Raw genomic sequence first — 15,636 nt, 5'->3', positions numbered from 1 at the left:
CCTTTGACACAACTGGAGATGCTGGTGCAAAATAATTCCCCTCCTATTCCAAAAATCTGATTTTGAGGGTAATCAAGTCCTAGATTCCTATCTACTCCCTCAATACCCAGAAGATGGACAAAGAACTCAGCTCTGATTAATTTCTCTTTTGGACTAAGGGTCCTTTACCTGGCAATATCCGGGTTTGGGTCCACCACAACACTGACGAATCTGAAGAACAGAGAGCCTTTCCACTTGACAAATTCCTCCTAACATAAATGAGAGAATACATGGCAGAATTCGGGTTAACTATACTTAACACAGAGCCTCTTGTGGCGCAGAGTGGTAATGCAGCCAACATGCTATCTGAAGCTCTGCCCATGAGGCTGGGAGTTCGATCTCAGCAGCCGGCTCAAGGTTGACTCAGCCTTCCATCCTTCCGAGGTCGGTAAAATGAGTACCCAGCTTGCTGGGGGGTAAACGGTAATGACTGGGGAAGGCACTGGCAAACCACCCCGTATTGAGTCTGCCATGAAAACGCTAGAGGGCGTCACCCCAAGGGTCAGGCATGACTCGCCGCTTGCACAGGGGATACCTTTATACTTAATGCATTTTAGATTCTCAAAGTAGTGGTGTAGGTTCAGAATCAATAATTGCACATACATGCCGTTACCCCTAAAAATTTCTATTCCCCTCTCAAAATGAATTTCCAGTTTTCCAGAAATTTTACATCTCTAAATGATGCAATACGGATTATTAATCCATATCTTGTCCTTTCCCTCGATTCAGGGCACTGTATGCACTTGGCACTAAATTAGAATTCCATCCCTCGGCCATCCACATTCTGCACCACAACAGAATAAACCTTCTCCAGCTGAAAGATAAGGGACACTGAACACTTGGGTGCCTCTTTGAATTTGCATTGGGTAGTTCTACCATGTTAGCTCTCCTGCAAATAATATTCCAGTTTGGCTAGTTCTGGAAGGCAGAACACAGAGCCCTGAGCAGAAGCCTTACATCAGGGGTAGTCAAACTGCGGCCCTCCAGATGTCCATGGACTACAATTCCCAGGAGCCCTTGCCAGCATTTGCTGGCAGGGGGCTCCTGGGAATTGTAGTCCATGGACATCTGGAGGGCCGCAGTTTGACTACCCCTGCCTTACATAGTTCCACAGCCAGAGGACTTGCCAAGATGTCTCTCAATCAATGGCTTAGTAAAACACCAGCCAGCCTATTTTCTCAGCCATGGGGGCTAGAAACCTGCTTTGAAACATGAAACCTGGGATTTCTCATGAACTTTACTTCTATAGTGCTGACGGTTGTGCTTATCCCTCTCAGCCGCAACACTGCGAGAGCTACCTGAGCAGATGATTGGGGACGTGGCTATCAAAGAAGCACAACGGCTGCCGCGCTCACCTGGAGCAGGTTGGTCAGGAGGATGAGCGTCTGTTTCCGGATGAAAGGCTCCGGGTCCTTTAGGCAGGCGGAGACGTTGGGGATGTACTTGTCCACCCTGGTGGTGTAGCGGATGCAGAGGTCGCAGATCACGATGACGACATTGTTGCGGATGGCCATGTCCGTGGACACCTCCAGTTCCCGAGCCAGGGCTGCGATGCATTGCTTCGCCAGGTCCTCGTGCTGCAGGCAAAGCTTTCCTGCCACAGAACCGGAGAGGGACAGTGAGCAGGAGGGCCTGGGGCTCAGAGGAGAGCCCAGGGATCCTTGCAGATTATCCTGGTTCCTTGCAGATGATCCTGGTTCGATCTCTGGGCTCTCCAGTTAACAGTACAGGTAGTCGAGGGGGAGAAAGACCTTGACCTGAGACCCAGGACAGCCATTGTGAGACTAAGAAGTCAAGACAGACTTGACTTGGACAATTTGTTGACTGGGCTGACTCCCACATCCACTAGGGACAAGGGGCTCAGCGGCAGAACATCTGCTTGGCATGCAGAAGGTCCCAGGTTTTGCTTTCCCCAACACCCTCCTCGACAGCCAAATGCATGCGCATGAGCAAAGATGCACAGGATGGTCACTACTGACAAATGGGGCTTTAGATGGCCGGCTTCCTTCCACCTTTCAAGGGTGGGATCCTATGAACAAGCGTAGCACGCCAGCTACTTAATCACAGCATGGGTGGCAGCTCTAACCACGCGGAGGTTCTGCAAGTCACTGTAGCCACCAAGGATACATCACGTGGGCTTTTTCGGCATCTCAGTCTCCCCCGGGCTTCCTGAGTAGGGCAGAAGGTGGTAATAGAGCGTAGAGCCAGCGTGGCGTAGTGGGGAAGAGCGGCAGACTTTAATCTGGAGAACAGGGTTTGATTCCCAGGAAGGGGGCCAAGAGGACAGCGTGTGCCCAAGCCATGCTGCCACCTACCTAGGGTGATGAAGGCGTGTGCCCGAACCACAGGAGGCATCACGGAGCCTCTGAACTGGGACAACGGCTGAGTTGCCGGGCGATCGTCGTCGTCGTCATCACCTGCAGGACTTGACACTAGAATAGGAAATCGAAAGCCAAGGAAGTACCGATTACATTTTGCAAGGGGAGGGAAGTCCTTACGTCAGGGTTCTCCAGGGCGGTGTCCCTGGGCTCCATGGCTCCTGCCTGCATTTTCCCTGGCTCCCACTAAGCTCTTCAGAAAGTTCGCACAGGTTCTGGCTGCCCCAGTTCAGGAAGGATATAGACAAGCTGGAGCGTGTTCAGAAAGGGGCGACTGGGGTGGCTGAGGGGTTGGGATCCATGCCGTACGTGGGGTGGTTGAGATGGCTAGGTGTCGCTTGGAGAAGAGGAGGGCCAGGGGGGGAGAGGAGAGCTGTGTTGAACGACGGAAAAGGCAGGCACGTTGAAGACGGGGCCAACTTGTTTGCTGAAGCTTTAGGGACAAGGACTAGGAGCCGGGAAAAGAGGCTCTACTCAAATATTAGGAAGTATTTTCTGACAGGGAGGGCTGTTTGTAGATGGACTATGCAGCCGAGGAGGGTTTCGTTCACTGGAAGTTTTCAGGAGGAGATGGGATGAGCCCCTGTCAGGGTCAGGAGTGTGCAATTTCTAAGTTCCCAAGAAGGTGAGGGGCTGGACTGGATGGCCCTTTGGGATCTCTTCCGGCTCTCTGTGATTCTGATTTATTTGGGTTTATTCCTCATTCAAATCCATCATCTTTAATCCCCTCCCTCTTTCTCCCTTCCCCCTTTCTACAATTCTATTGCAATACTAAGATGAGGTTATCCCATCTGGATCCGCCTCCCCTGGCAGCCATGCTGGGTCTGACTCCGCCCCCTGTGGCAGCCATTAGGGGATGGGTGCTCACCACCTCCTCTCCAAATTGCAAAGGTGCCTGTCGGCTCAAAAAGGGTTGGGGGACTCCAGCCTTACGTTGTTCCGCAGCCAGAGGACTTGCCAAGATGGACTGTATCAGCAAGAAGATACGCTTCTCCACCTTAGCCGGGCACAGCTGAGCCGCCTCGCCCAGGGTGAAGAGATGCCTCACCTGCCAGAGGAGGGGACACCACAGTCAAAAAAAAAGGGAAACGCGACAATATCAATCAACAAAACAATATCAGTACTGCACAGTCTGTGGAAGACACCAGCTGATCTAAAGGAAGGTAAAAACAGAAGACTCACCTGGCAGAATGCTATTCAGGGGTGGCCAAACGGTGGTTCTCTGGATGTCCATGGACTACAGTTCCCATGAGCCTCTGCATGCCTGCAGGGGCTCATGAGAACTGAAGTCCATGGATATCTGGAGGGCCACAGCTTGGCCACCCCCATAGGTTTTACTTACCAAGACGTCTTCTTGCAGCTGCTCTGCTCCACCCTCTGTTAGGACAACGCTCGAGATGTAGTTCTCGCACACAGACACGAGACCCCCACAGATCTCATTTAGCAATGCCTGTTTCAATTGGGAGAGAACAGCGGCGTTCGTGTTTGCTAAGGAAACGCAGTCGTTACAGCTGCTGCTTTAAAACACAATCTTCTTTACTGAGTCAGAGCTAGAACAACATCTGGATGCACCCTCATTTTCAAAATTGACCATTTTTCTTCAGTGGCTCAGGGCATCTTGTATAGTCTTTCTAAACAATCTGACTTTACAAATCCAACCAGTCTTCCATTTCAGCTCTATAGAATGCAGTTGGCCAAAGGTTCTACGTTTCAATGTCGGAGGACCAGTGAGGCAAAAGCCTACCTCTGCAATCAGAGAGCCAGCTTGGTGTAGTGGTTAGGGGTGCGGACTTCTAATCAGGCAAACCAGGTTTGATTCCCCGCTCCTCCACATGCAGCCAGCCTGGTGACCTTGGGTTGCCACAGCACTGATAGGTCTATTTTGACTGAGGAGGAATATCAGGGCTCTCTTACCCTCACCTACCTCACAGGTGTATGTTATGAGGAGAGGAAGGAAGGCAACTGTAAGCCACTTTGAGACTCCTTCAGATACAGAAAAGGGGGTTATACAGCCAACTCTCCTTCGAAGTCCCCAGCCTCACCTGTGCTCCTTCCAGGGCATCTGAAGAGGCGTGGCAAAGTTTCTGCAGAGTCTCGAAAGCTGAGCTGATGGCTTCCAGGGGGCACTGGAAATCACCCAACCAGGATTTGATGTCACCTGAAAAGGAGGCCAAAAGTTGAGCGTGAGTCAGTGCCAGGACTAATAAGATTCTTTAGGGATCAAGTCACGGTTCGGAGAATGAGCAAGGTCACTCCTGACTTGTTTCCCCCCCCCCCCAAGAGACACTCACCTATCAACCTTTCCTGGATGCTCTTGGACAGATGCTTGGCAATGCTGCCAATCACACACAGCACATGCACTGTGGTGTCTAGATCAGCGTCGTGTTGTCTGGGGAGATCAGAGGGGAAAGCGAAATTGCAGATGTGCTGGACTAGACAAGAGAAACAGCCCTCTCCCCCGGACGACACACATCTGGATGCCTCCCTTCTGCATTTATTTACATCATTTATATTCTTGCTTGCTCCAGAGTGGCTTATATGGCCGAGAGGATGTGACTGGCCTAATATGGGGATTTGAACCTGGGTTTACTGGATCCTAATTTGACACTCACATAAAGCTGGGTTATGCTGAATCAAATCCATGGGTTCATCAAAGTGAGAACTGTCTACTGAGATGGGTAGTGGCTCTTCTGGTCTTTCACATCGCCTACTACCTTCTCCTTCAAACTGGAGATGCCGGGGATTGAACCTGGGGCCTTCGGAATGCTCAGCTGATGCATTCCAACCATGCCATGGCCTTCCCTGCACAAACCACTACACCGCTCCTGCTTTCAGCATGTATACCTGGTGCCTTAAGCAGGCCCCTAAGAGCCTGGCCAAGAACCAGGTGGAGAATTTCAGCTTTTGGTGAAAGATGGAAATCAAAATGGCAAGCCCTTGTACTTTCTGAGAAATACCAGAGGGGGAATGCCTGCCTGGCTGCCCAAGCTAGGGAAGGGAGCCTAATCAGGCAGAGATTCTGCCCTATTCATGTCCCAGCTTTGTGAGTTCTGCCCCCCAGGTCAGTTCCTGTTAATTGTACAGATTCTGTACTCTGGAACAATCTCTGTACAGGTGGGCATTTGCCACCTCTAGGAACCAGCTCTCTTTGCAAGGGGGCTGCCATTGCATGACACGCTCTGTGCACCAGGCATTGTTAATGCAGCTAGTTCCTCTTGTAGGTTGTTGCGGTGCAGGATGAGGGTGTTAATCCAGCAGCCCGGCACACTTTGCATGCACAGAGGCCTGGCCATCTTGGGCAGTAGAGAGAAGAAAGACCTTTGCCCAGGAGTCACTTCTATTCTTTACCTCTGAGAAAAACCTGAAAGATTCTTCAGGCTTCAAGAAGAGGTGAGATCATGCAGAATATGGATGGGAAGCCTAGCTGTGTCCACACGCACCTGTGGTCCTCCCCTCCTGATCCTAGCATTGACCATTGGGGGGGGGCAGGTTGCCATAACCATATCAACTGATAAATGTTTAGTAAATTTTAAAAATATATCTTAAAAATCAACCTTTCCAGGGCCATCAAGAAGCCCCAGGGTTTCATGGAACCCTAGCCAAAGAGGACGATTATGGATCAGTTACGCCAAGCCTGATTCACCACAAAGCAACTTTGAACGGAGGCAGCGCCCCGCCTGTGGAGTGAGCCACTTAACCGGCCTAGCTTGTCTCAGTCGCTGCCCCAGGCAAGGGCAGGAGGTCTTCCTTGCCCCTGATCTTCTCCGAGTTCTTCCCCCAAATCCGACTTGCCTGCTCATCTCATCCCAGGTGTCGATGACTTTGGAGTAGTCCAGCTTGGGAGCGGAGCCGGCCACCTTGGCCAGCAGCATCCAGGCGGGCGAAGAGCGCTCTGTGCCCACGTGAGACATGACCCCGCTCACAAACGTGGAGGAGAAGCGGCCTTGCTTGGACCACGTGTGGAAAGCTTTGCTTAAGTAGCGACTGCGAGAGAGGGAAGGGAAAGAAAACATCCCGTGAGGACCAGACTCAGGCCAATGGGGGGGGGGGACCCATTTGGAGTAAATGGGGGGGGGGGTCTCAAAGCCGCTTCACCATTTATTGCAAGCGTAAGCCTCTTGGAATGCTGCCGGACATGCCTGAAAAATTAAATTCCACTCCAGGAGCACCTAAGACCCAACAACATTCCCCATCGGCATTTGATGAGGAGCGCTCTGACCCAGATGCTTTCACCTTGCACCATTATGTCAGTCTTTAAGGGGCTACTGGGCCAGAGTTTTGTCTGGCTACTGCAGAGGGATGCGGCTACCTGTCTGAAGCTTTCCTGAAACAAAGATTAATGATACTCAGCCCTTGAACTGCTTAAGAGCCCCTAGCAGCAGAATTCATTTATTTCTTTATGGCATGCACGGTGCAGTCAGGAGATCTGAAGACTGGCAGCCAAGGCAAGGGACGTTCGGAGATGGTTACATTTCCAAACCATTCAGCATTAACGCAGTTCCTGGTTCTGCAGATATGGAGCTGAGATGACCAGAAAACTCTGAAGAGGCATGCTTAAGAATCCAGTGAATAAAGCTGATTTAAGAGGGACTCTAAAATCTGGAGACCCCCTTTTTCCGATTTCGGCTGCCTGCATGGCTTTAGGTTACCATGGGGCCTGATTCTCTAAGCTGAAGTATCCACCCACTTTGATTCACAAAGGTGCCTCTCCTGTCTCACAGTCAGGGGGTGGGGTGACGTGGGGATTGCAAGACACGTCTTGGATCCAGCATGCAACCCAGAAGTGGCCTGAAGTAGGACTCGCACCAGCATCGCGAATCAGGACACAGCACGACCAATGCATCAGCATTCCTATTTCGGAAAGTGCCACATGCTGTTGACTAAGAAACATACGGTATTTTTAATTGGCATTCATGTCCTTGTCAATATATGGGGGGGGGGGGGGGAGTATGACTTCACTCCTTTCGCTGCTTCCTACAAGCTCTGGAAATATTCTTAATCACAGTCAAAGAGCATATTGGGAGCCGGATAGAAGACGAATGTTGCATTTGAGGGGTGCTTCCCTCCACTGATGTGCTCCTAACGAACGTTTGACAAGCTGCTTTTCTCTCTAGTTTTAAAGCACCAGATTAAGGATAGGCAAACGGTAGCCCCAAAATTCAAGCTGGCTTCCCCATGAGTCTCGTCTCCCATCTCCCAGCGTGGCCCGATGTCCCAAATCATCTTCCTTCTAAGCATCTCTTGAGCTTTCCCCGGGACACTCGGACCAGGCCATCATCAAGGGCAACCTAGGCCCTTTCAAATCCCTGGTTTCTTGAAGTCAGCCAAGGGCACCGGTGTTCATAATATTAGGTGGAGCTGGTGCCAAGGCCTCCTTTCTCCTTTCCCCCCCTTTGCTAGCTCTGGCACAAACCAAGCTGGGGGCCAAGTCTATGTCACTGGTCTCCTCCAGGCCTTTTTCCGGTGAAATGTGGCCCAGCTAAGTTGCCATCCAAGGGGCCACAGTAGCTTTGCCCACAATCCAGAGCTGCAGCCACACGTACAGGGAGAGCTCTGTGCTTATTCAAGCAATGGCTTCTTAATGTCCATAACTTAATGAAGCTCATGCTAATCATGGCGGGGTCCTGACCTGGACAACCTGGGCTTGCCCCATCTCCGAAGCTAAGCAGGGTCAGTGCTGGTACTAATTTGGATGGGAGACTGGCCACGAAGGAAGCCCAGGGCTACTAGGTAGAGATAAATGACGGCAAACCACCTCTGTTGTTCTTTCTGCCTCGAAATCACCACAAAGTGTCATCATAAATTGACCGCGACTTGATGTCACTTTGCCCCATCAGTTATGGCTTGGGGGGGGGGGCACGGGGCCACCCCCTGCACCAAAAACCTTCTCCCTAACTGACAGAAACCTCAATGAGGATCCTCCTGCCTCTGGCTTCTGAGAAGTCAGCACACCCCTACAACACTTGCGAGCGTTTCAGCACAAAAGCTAAAGTACTCCGAAAACTGACTTCTGACCCTAGTCAGGCGTATGAGAGAGAGATCAGCCTTTCTCAACTTTCTCTACCATCGAGAAACCCCTGAAACATTCTGCAGGCCTTGAGAAAGCCCAGAAGTAGCGAGATCGTGTAGAAAACGGTTGGGAAGCAGGGCTGTGGGCAAGCCCTCAGTCACACACCAGTGGCCGCACCTCAGTTCTTGACTCTCTTTGGTGAGCAGAGTCAGGAGATCCCAGGCCAGGCTCTGCCCGGCCTCCTGGTGCCTGCTCTGCTTGATGGGCTGCAGCAAGAGCTGGTCGAGGCAGGCCAAGGCTTTCTCCTGCACGGAGCTCTCGCAGTCCATCACCACGGGGATGACGCCCGTCAGCCAGGTCTTCTGGACCAGAACGTCGTCAGGGTGAGCCTGAAATGAAAGGAAGCCCGATTAGAGTTCAGCTCTGAGACCTTGGGGCCTTGCAGATGTGGAGGCCTGGCTAGCCAGCTACCGAGAATCCCAAAAACTGGCTGAAGTTGTTGCCTAAGGAAAAACTACAACAATCACAAGTGTTGTGGGGCTAATGAAGGATTAATTTTGGCTCATAAACGCTGCTGGGATATGGCAAAGGTTCTCTAACATTGTTGGAGTAGAGAGAGAAGAACTGGGCTTATATGCTGCTTTTCTCTACCCAAAGAAGTCTCAAAGCAACTACAAATTGCCTTCCCTTTCCTCTCCCCACAATTCAATTATGCAAAACCACCAAAAAAACCCCAAACCCACCAACCAAAACACACTGATTAAATTATGCAAATATGCTCTATTTACATTATTTATATAGGGCAGCTGAATTAAGCTTTCCTTAGCACAGAATTAGGATCACCGGGACGCACAGTTTCACACCCCCCACCCCGACTCTGTGTTACAATAAAGAAACTGAATCCATCTTCCCTGCTCACCATTAAGAGCTCCGTAATGGACTGCAGAGCTTGCTTCCTTACGGAGACGGCTGGATCTCGACACCGATCCTGGAGCGTGGCCAAGTCTTCCGGGGTGCAGGGAACCACATTGTGCTTCAAGATGCTCATGAGCACCTAGAGAAGAGACAAGGTGTGGGGCAAACACTTTAAACTTAGGCATGTGGTGAGAGGGTGGGCAGAAGAGATTGTGTCAGTCTTCGGTTCTTGTGGCCCTTTTGTGCATGCTCAGGGAAATGCCGATTGCCACTTTGGAGTCAGGAGGCAAATTTCTTCCAGACCACAGATTCTGGGGACGGGAGGCATCATTCTGGGCATGGAACTGGGGTCGCTATGGTTGGGCTGATAGCTGTGAATTTCCTGCATTTTGCAGGGGTTGCATTTGCTGGCAAGGGCTCATGGGATTTGTAGTCCACGAACATCTGGAGGACTACAGGTTGACTACCCCTGCATTACATGACCCTGGAGGTCCCTTCCAACTCTATGATTCTAACACAGTGATCAACACAGTAACAAAAAAAAACATATCTGCTTTCTGGCAGAAGACTGACCCAGAGCCCCTGTCCTCCACTAGAAATCAGAGAGCATCAACTGAAAAACTAAATCTTGGAATTAAACTTTCACGTGCAAGATATGCAATTGAACAAAGTCTAGAAGAATCGGTCCCATATCAAGTGACTCCTCCTCACATCTGGTAGATACCATCAAATTCACCAAACATGCCATTAACACTCCATAGGTTAAGCATTACAGACTGGGTGAGGGTAACCAGCTACCGGAAGGATGCTTGTGGCAACACCCCCCCAGGGAGAAGGTAATGCGCAAAAGTGCCAAGCCACGTTCCTTTAAATGACTCATCTCTTCTTGGCATCTGCTTGGTACCCTGAAAAGGGCAGCTTTGGCATATCATCCCCTTAAGCAGCACTCCACCCCCATCTCCAATATGCATCAGCTCAGAATGTCAGGATCGCTACTAAGCTCTGATTCAACGAGACCCAATTTAGCTGCAAACGACCATTGCCGGGTCGGAGGGGGAAGCAAAGGAGGGGTTCAGGATCTCCTGCTAAGGCAGGGCACGGTGAACTCCCAGTTGGAAGACTAACATATTGGTGGGCCCCGGACATTCCCCGGACGGACAGCCTTCTCTCCCAAGGAGTCCATCGAGCTTTAATGTGCAGCTATGGAAACGTAACAACCTTTGAGCCCAGTCAGCCAACGACACGCAGCTTTGCATTCAAATGTGTGCTCATTCATTACCCTGCCGCACCCGTTCTTTATGCTGCTGGAAGCATTCGAAACATGAGGGCTTAAATGTTAAAGAGTAATTCATTCATGCTTACACATTCCATTACGCTGCCATCCATCTCTCTGCGGGAGACCAAGCGCTGGCCCGCATTAAGCTTCCGTTTGGCAGCCGTTTTATCATTGAGCGTAGCTTCCGGGGACAGGAATTCTCCCTCAGCCATTATCAATACCAATCTGGAGCAATTGGGCTCAGTTAGATTTATACCCCAGCCTATCCCAAGAGCTGAGCGCACGTTGTAAGCATATTGCCAATTTTTTTTTGGGGGGGGGGATACAAAGAGGGCCCCGCCCCTGAAAAGCATAGAGGTTAGAGGTGCTGAGGACCCACCTCCTTTAGTGGAACAACAGCTCCGCTGCCTCCCTCCCTAAAGGGCCAGGCCACAAAACACAAAAATCTGACCACACAGACACAGTGACAGGCAAAGATTCCCAATTGTGCCCTATAATGATTGTACAAGAGTGGCTGATTAGTCAATGATCTAATTTGGGGTGTTATGCTGACTGTAAGAGCCTCTTGTGGCGCAGAGTGGTAAGGCAGCAGACATGCTGTCTCTGAAGTTCTGTCCATGAGGCTGGGAGTTCAATCTCAGCAGCCGGCTCAAGGTTGACTCAGCCTTCCATCCTTCCGAGGTCGGTAAAATGAGTACCCAGCTTGCTGGGAGGTAAACGGTAATGACCGGGGAAGGCACTGGAAAACCATCCCGTATTGAGTCTGCCATGAAAACGCTGGAGGGCGTCACCCCAAGGGTCAGACATGACCCAGTGCTTGCACAGGGGATACCTTTACCTTTATGCTGACTGTATAAAAATCTGTGCCCAGGGAGGGTCAACACACTGGATTTGGAAAAAGAGCCCCGGTGTCACATTTTAATGCCTGCAGCCATTAAAGTGATAACTTGGAAGAATTCTCTGGCCTGATGTGGTGATGATTTGGATCCCTATCCCACAACAATGCAAACGAACCAGTCCCTAATAAAGGGGGCTAAACAAAAGGAATCAGGGCGCATGGCTGACAAAGACTGCTGAGTGCTGTTACCAGGTGCCACCAACCGTGCTATGCTAGACAAGACAACGTTCTGAAAAAAAAAATCTATGACAACTCTTTGCAACTGGGAGAGAAGATATTTATTGGGGTTCAACAAATGGCATATGGAGAGCATGTGGAATATCTTTAAGACAGATTACGTGTTTCTGAAAACTGCAGCTATGATTATTAGGGGTCTGGGCACCTGAGCAGAATAGGGACATACCTGGAGGGCAGATTTCCTAACATTGGTCTTCTCATCCCCAGCTCTCAGTCTCAGCAGAGCCATGACCTCCTTTCCTGCAAAGGGGGAGGGCAAAAGAGATTTGAACAGAATGAGGAATCCAGGAGCAAAAGTATCCGAGGCAGCAGTCATTTTGCAAGTTTGATATGTACAAATTATTTCATGTACCTACATTTACCTGAAAGGTGACCCTGACAAGGCAACCACTTTTTAAAGGGTTATACAAGAAAGCTCCCTCCCCCCTCCCTTTCACTTACTGCGTATGGCTATATTCTGTGAGTTTAAGATGCTCTTTTTTCTTATTTTATTTATTTATATTTTGAATTTTGATTTATAGCTCCCACCTCACCTCACCTCACCCCACCCCACTCCAGTCTCCAGGTGGTCTTGGAGTGGCTCACAACAATGATTAAAAACCAGTACACATTTAAAATTTAAGATACATTAAAACCTTTTGGTAATCACCGTTCCAATTATTCCCTACGTGCCTGGAAATTAAGATTACTGCTATGAACCAGAAATGGAGGGTGTTGGGGGTCAGGCCGGGGGGGAGGGGGGGCAATTGGATGCTAATGGTGATCCTTGGCCTCAACCAAATGCCTGGCGGAAAAGTGCCGTTTCGCAGGCCCTCCAGAGCTTTGGAAGCAGGTGGGCCTAACCCTAGGCTTCCTTGCAGGTACTAAAATAGTCCCGCAGGGCTTGCAAAAGGGAGCTCTTCCACCAGGCTTTTGGCTGAGGCCAGGCCAACCAACCAACCAACCAACATCTGCCCCCCCCTCCCCCCAGAAACCCACTTAGACTCCTGGACCTGTTCGAGTTACCACTGTTTATGTTATGATATACTGTTATGTTATACTGTCACCTGGTTTATCTATTAATAATATTATAATGTTATCATATGTATGGTTTCATGTATAGTTTCATGTATATTCATGTAAACCACTCTGAGCCTTCAGGGAGGGCGGTATATAAATATGAATAAAATAAAAATAAAATACAAAAAAATAAAAATAAAAAATAAAATAAAATAAAATAAAACTAAAATATAAATAAATTAATTAAATAGATAAATTAAATTAAAAATAAAATAAATAAAATATAAAAAATAAAATAAAATAAATAAAAAATAAAATTAAAAATTAAAAAATTAAATAGGAGAGGCTTTCTCGAGGGAGCTTTGCAGACAGCTGCCGCGTGCACGCGTACATCTCAGGCTGAAATGAAAAGGGCTGGCAAAGAACATCAAAGAGCCCAAGGAGAGCTGCAGTGTACCGTCGAAATCGCTGGAATCACGCTCGTTGCTAACTTCGATAGTCTTGAAAGTTGGGAAGGTCTTCTGAGGACGGGAGAGTCCTTTAATTTAAAAAAAAAACATGCCCAGAGTCAGATGCAGAACAGGAAACGAAAGCGTGCAGCGGGTTTATTTGTTGATAATATTAACAGAGAGGTTCTTCTCCCCTGCCCCCTTAAGGCAGGGGTATAGTCAAACTGCGGCCCTCCAGATGTCCATGGACTACAATTCCCATGAGCCTCTGCCAGCATTTGCTGGGAGGGACTCATGGGAATTGTGGTCCACAGACATCTGTCTACCCCTGCTTTAAGCCATTCAGGAAGAATCTTAGAGGCTGGCGAGGATGGGGATGCTACAGCTCTTTGCTGAGGTTAGCCGCCGCACCAGGGTGGGATGTGGGAGACACTCCAGGCTGAAGAAAGTGTGACGTCTCAGCACTGAAGCCATGGGGAGGTGGTCCGCTCTGCCCTTCAAGGAAGACAAGCAGAAGTGAAGAGCTAGAGCTGGGAAATGACGTGGGCTTTAAAAGAGAATGATGGCGGAAAGAACTACAACAGTCTTAGCACCTCTCCCCATTCCCCTTACCCCAAAGGGCGGCCTCAAACAGTCCAGCCTCTCCCCCTCCCCCCCCAGTGGATCTTGGGCTGGATGCTGTCTGCAGAAGAGACCTATGGTGCAAACGGCAATTAGTGTCTTTGTGAAGGTATGTTCATGTAACAAAGGCGAGACTGAAACAGCTCCCGAGTGGAGAAACTAATGGATCATGTAGAACTGCATGCGGTCTCCCCAGGATATTAAATCAGACACGGCATCACGGAGGCACTGTGGTTATCAGGCTGCCGTTCTTACCTTCCGCGTTGGACAAGGAAGCCCCTGCAGGTCCATGTGTGGTCAGGGCTGTCGAACCAACAGCTTTGGAGACAGCAAGAGAAAGAGGATTGCTTTAAATCTGATAGCCTAGAAAAGGTCCCTGCAGTCTTCTGTCAGGGCAGTCCAACCCCCTCTGCGATCAAGGGAGACGCCTCCCCACGACACCCCCTTCTGGGGTTGTGATTGTACCAGAGCATCCTGGTTATATTCGTACAACACTCAACACACCCCCTCCGAACCACACACCAAGGAGCTCAGAGCTGTGAAAATGGGGTCAGTCATTTCCCCCTTTGGCACAACCACCTTCAGTTCCTCAGTGAGATTTGCAGCCACATTGGTCTCCCAGGTCCAAATTTAACCAGGAGACCCCCTCCTCTCACCACACTTACTGCCTTGCAACAGCTCCTGGATGTTCTCAACGCTGGACGTGGTCTTCGTCTCCAGGCACTGCGCGAAACTCGAAAGGGCCTTGCTGCGCACCGTCGGGGCTTTGTCTGAGCACCGGCCGAAGACCATCACCTGCACCAGGAACTTGTGCTTCAGGAGCATCTGCTGATCCTCCGGCATGGAGCTGTTGTGTTCCCTCTCTGGAAAGTCCAGCAGGGCCAAGGCAACGTCGAGGGCGAACACCCGATAGGAGATCTGTCGGAAGGGAGGGCAAGAGGTCCGGGCGGCCAGCTCCTGGGACACTCGGCCCATGGAAGCAGCGACCGAGACCCCAGGGGGGCCACACGTTCAAACCTCACCTTGCTATTGCACGAATATCTGTAGAGCCACGCGATGAAATCGGCATGCTCCGCGCAAGGGAGCTGATGCAGCAATTGTGACAGAACCAGCGCTGCGTGCGTGCGATATTCGGACTTATCGGGGACCTGGAAGGAAAAGGATAAGGGGTAGTGTTGAGCCTAAACGAAGGCTGGTGGGTCATTGCTGCTGTGCTAAAGGACTGGAGAAAGAAGGTTCTAGATTCAGCCCCAGGCATTTCAGGAAGCAGATGTTGGGCAAGACAACAGTCTGTCTAAGGTCCTGGGTCGTTGCTCCCTGCCCAGGCACTTTGCTAACTGGGAAGGATGGACGCAGGGACGGACTCCGTACAAAACAGCTTTGAATGTGAAATGAGGGACTAGATATGCATCGAGCTGCTTCCTACTCAGTCAGACCCCTGGTCTGGTCAAGGTCAGCATTGTGTACTTAGGCTGGCAGCAGCTCTCCCAGATCTCAGGCGAAGGTCTTTCTCATCACCTGATCCTTTTAAGGGGAGATGCCAGGGATTGAACCTGGACCTCCTGCATGCTAAGCAAAGGCTCTTCCACTGAGCCACAACTGGTGACCCCTGGGCCAAGTTAAGCCAGGATTGGTCCGCATCTAGATAAATTATGAAATTTTGTCCCTCTCAATATTTATCTTCTGGGAATCAGTGAAGACACCTGTTTTATTTGACTTTCTTCATGGAAGAAGAAGTACTACTGGTGTAGTACTTAAACTGCGATTAGAAACAGAGAGCTGTGAGGGCACCTCAGGGGTCATCTAGTCCAACC

At 50.1% G+C, this 15,636-nt stretch overlaps 1 protein-coding gene across 2 annotated transcripts in view; it reads right to left on the bottom strand.

The window, feature by feature from the left end:
• NCAPD3 (non-SMC condensin II complex subunit D3) overlaps positions 1-15,636 on the bottom strand; it is a 43,932-nt gene that overhangs the window by 15,658 nt on the left and 12,638 nt on the right. For both annotated transcript variants that reach the window (XM_077306590.1, XM_077306591.1), the window contains exons 10-24: positions 14,845-14,970; positions 14,488-14,740; positions 14,078-14,140; positions 13,210-13,290; positions 11,920-11,993; positions 9,347-9,481; positions 8,605-8,816; positions 6,210-6,401; positions 4,709-4,806; positions 4,460-4,575; positions 3,760-3,867; positions 3,351-3,465; positions 2,355-2,471; positions 1,395-1,633; positions 169-248 (exon numbers count right to left, since the gene is read on the bottom strand). In XM_077306590.1, coding sequence (XP_077162705.1) covers positions 169-248; positions 1,395-1,633; positions 2,355-2,471; positions 3,351-3,465; positions 3,760-3,867; positions 4,460-4,575; positions 4,709-4,806; positions 6,210-6,401; positions 8,605-8,816; positions 9,347-9,481; positions 11,920-11,993; positions 13,210-13,290; positions 14,078-14,140; positions 14,488-14,740; positions 14,845-14,970 — 2,009 coding nt within the window. The remainder of the gene's footprint in view (positions 1-168; positions 249-1,394; positions 1,634-2,354; positions 2,472-3,350; positions 3,466-3,759; positions 3,868-4,459; positions 4,576-4,708; positions 4,807-6,209; positions 6,402-8,604; positions 8,817-9,346; positions 9,482-11,919; positions 11,994-13,209; positions 13,291-14,077; positions 14,141-14,487; positions 14,741-14,844; positions 14,971-15,636) is intronic.

The sequence above is a fragment of the Paroedura picta genome, chromosome 12 (assembly GCF_049243985.1).
Source record: "Paroedura picta isolate Pp20150507F chromosome 12, Ppicta_v3.0, whole genome shotgun sequence".
Lineage (NCBI taxonomy): Eukaryota > Metazoa > Chordata > Lepidosauria > Squamata > Gekkonidae > Paroedura > Paroedura picta.
This window is presented reverse-complemented; position numbering and strand designations above follow the sequence as displayed.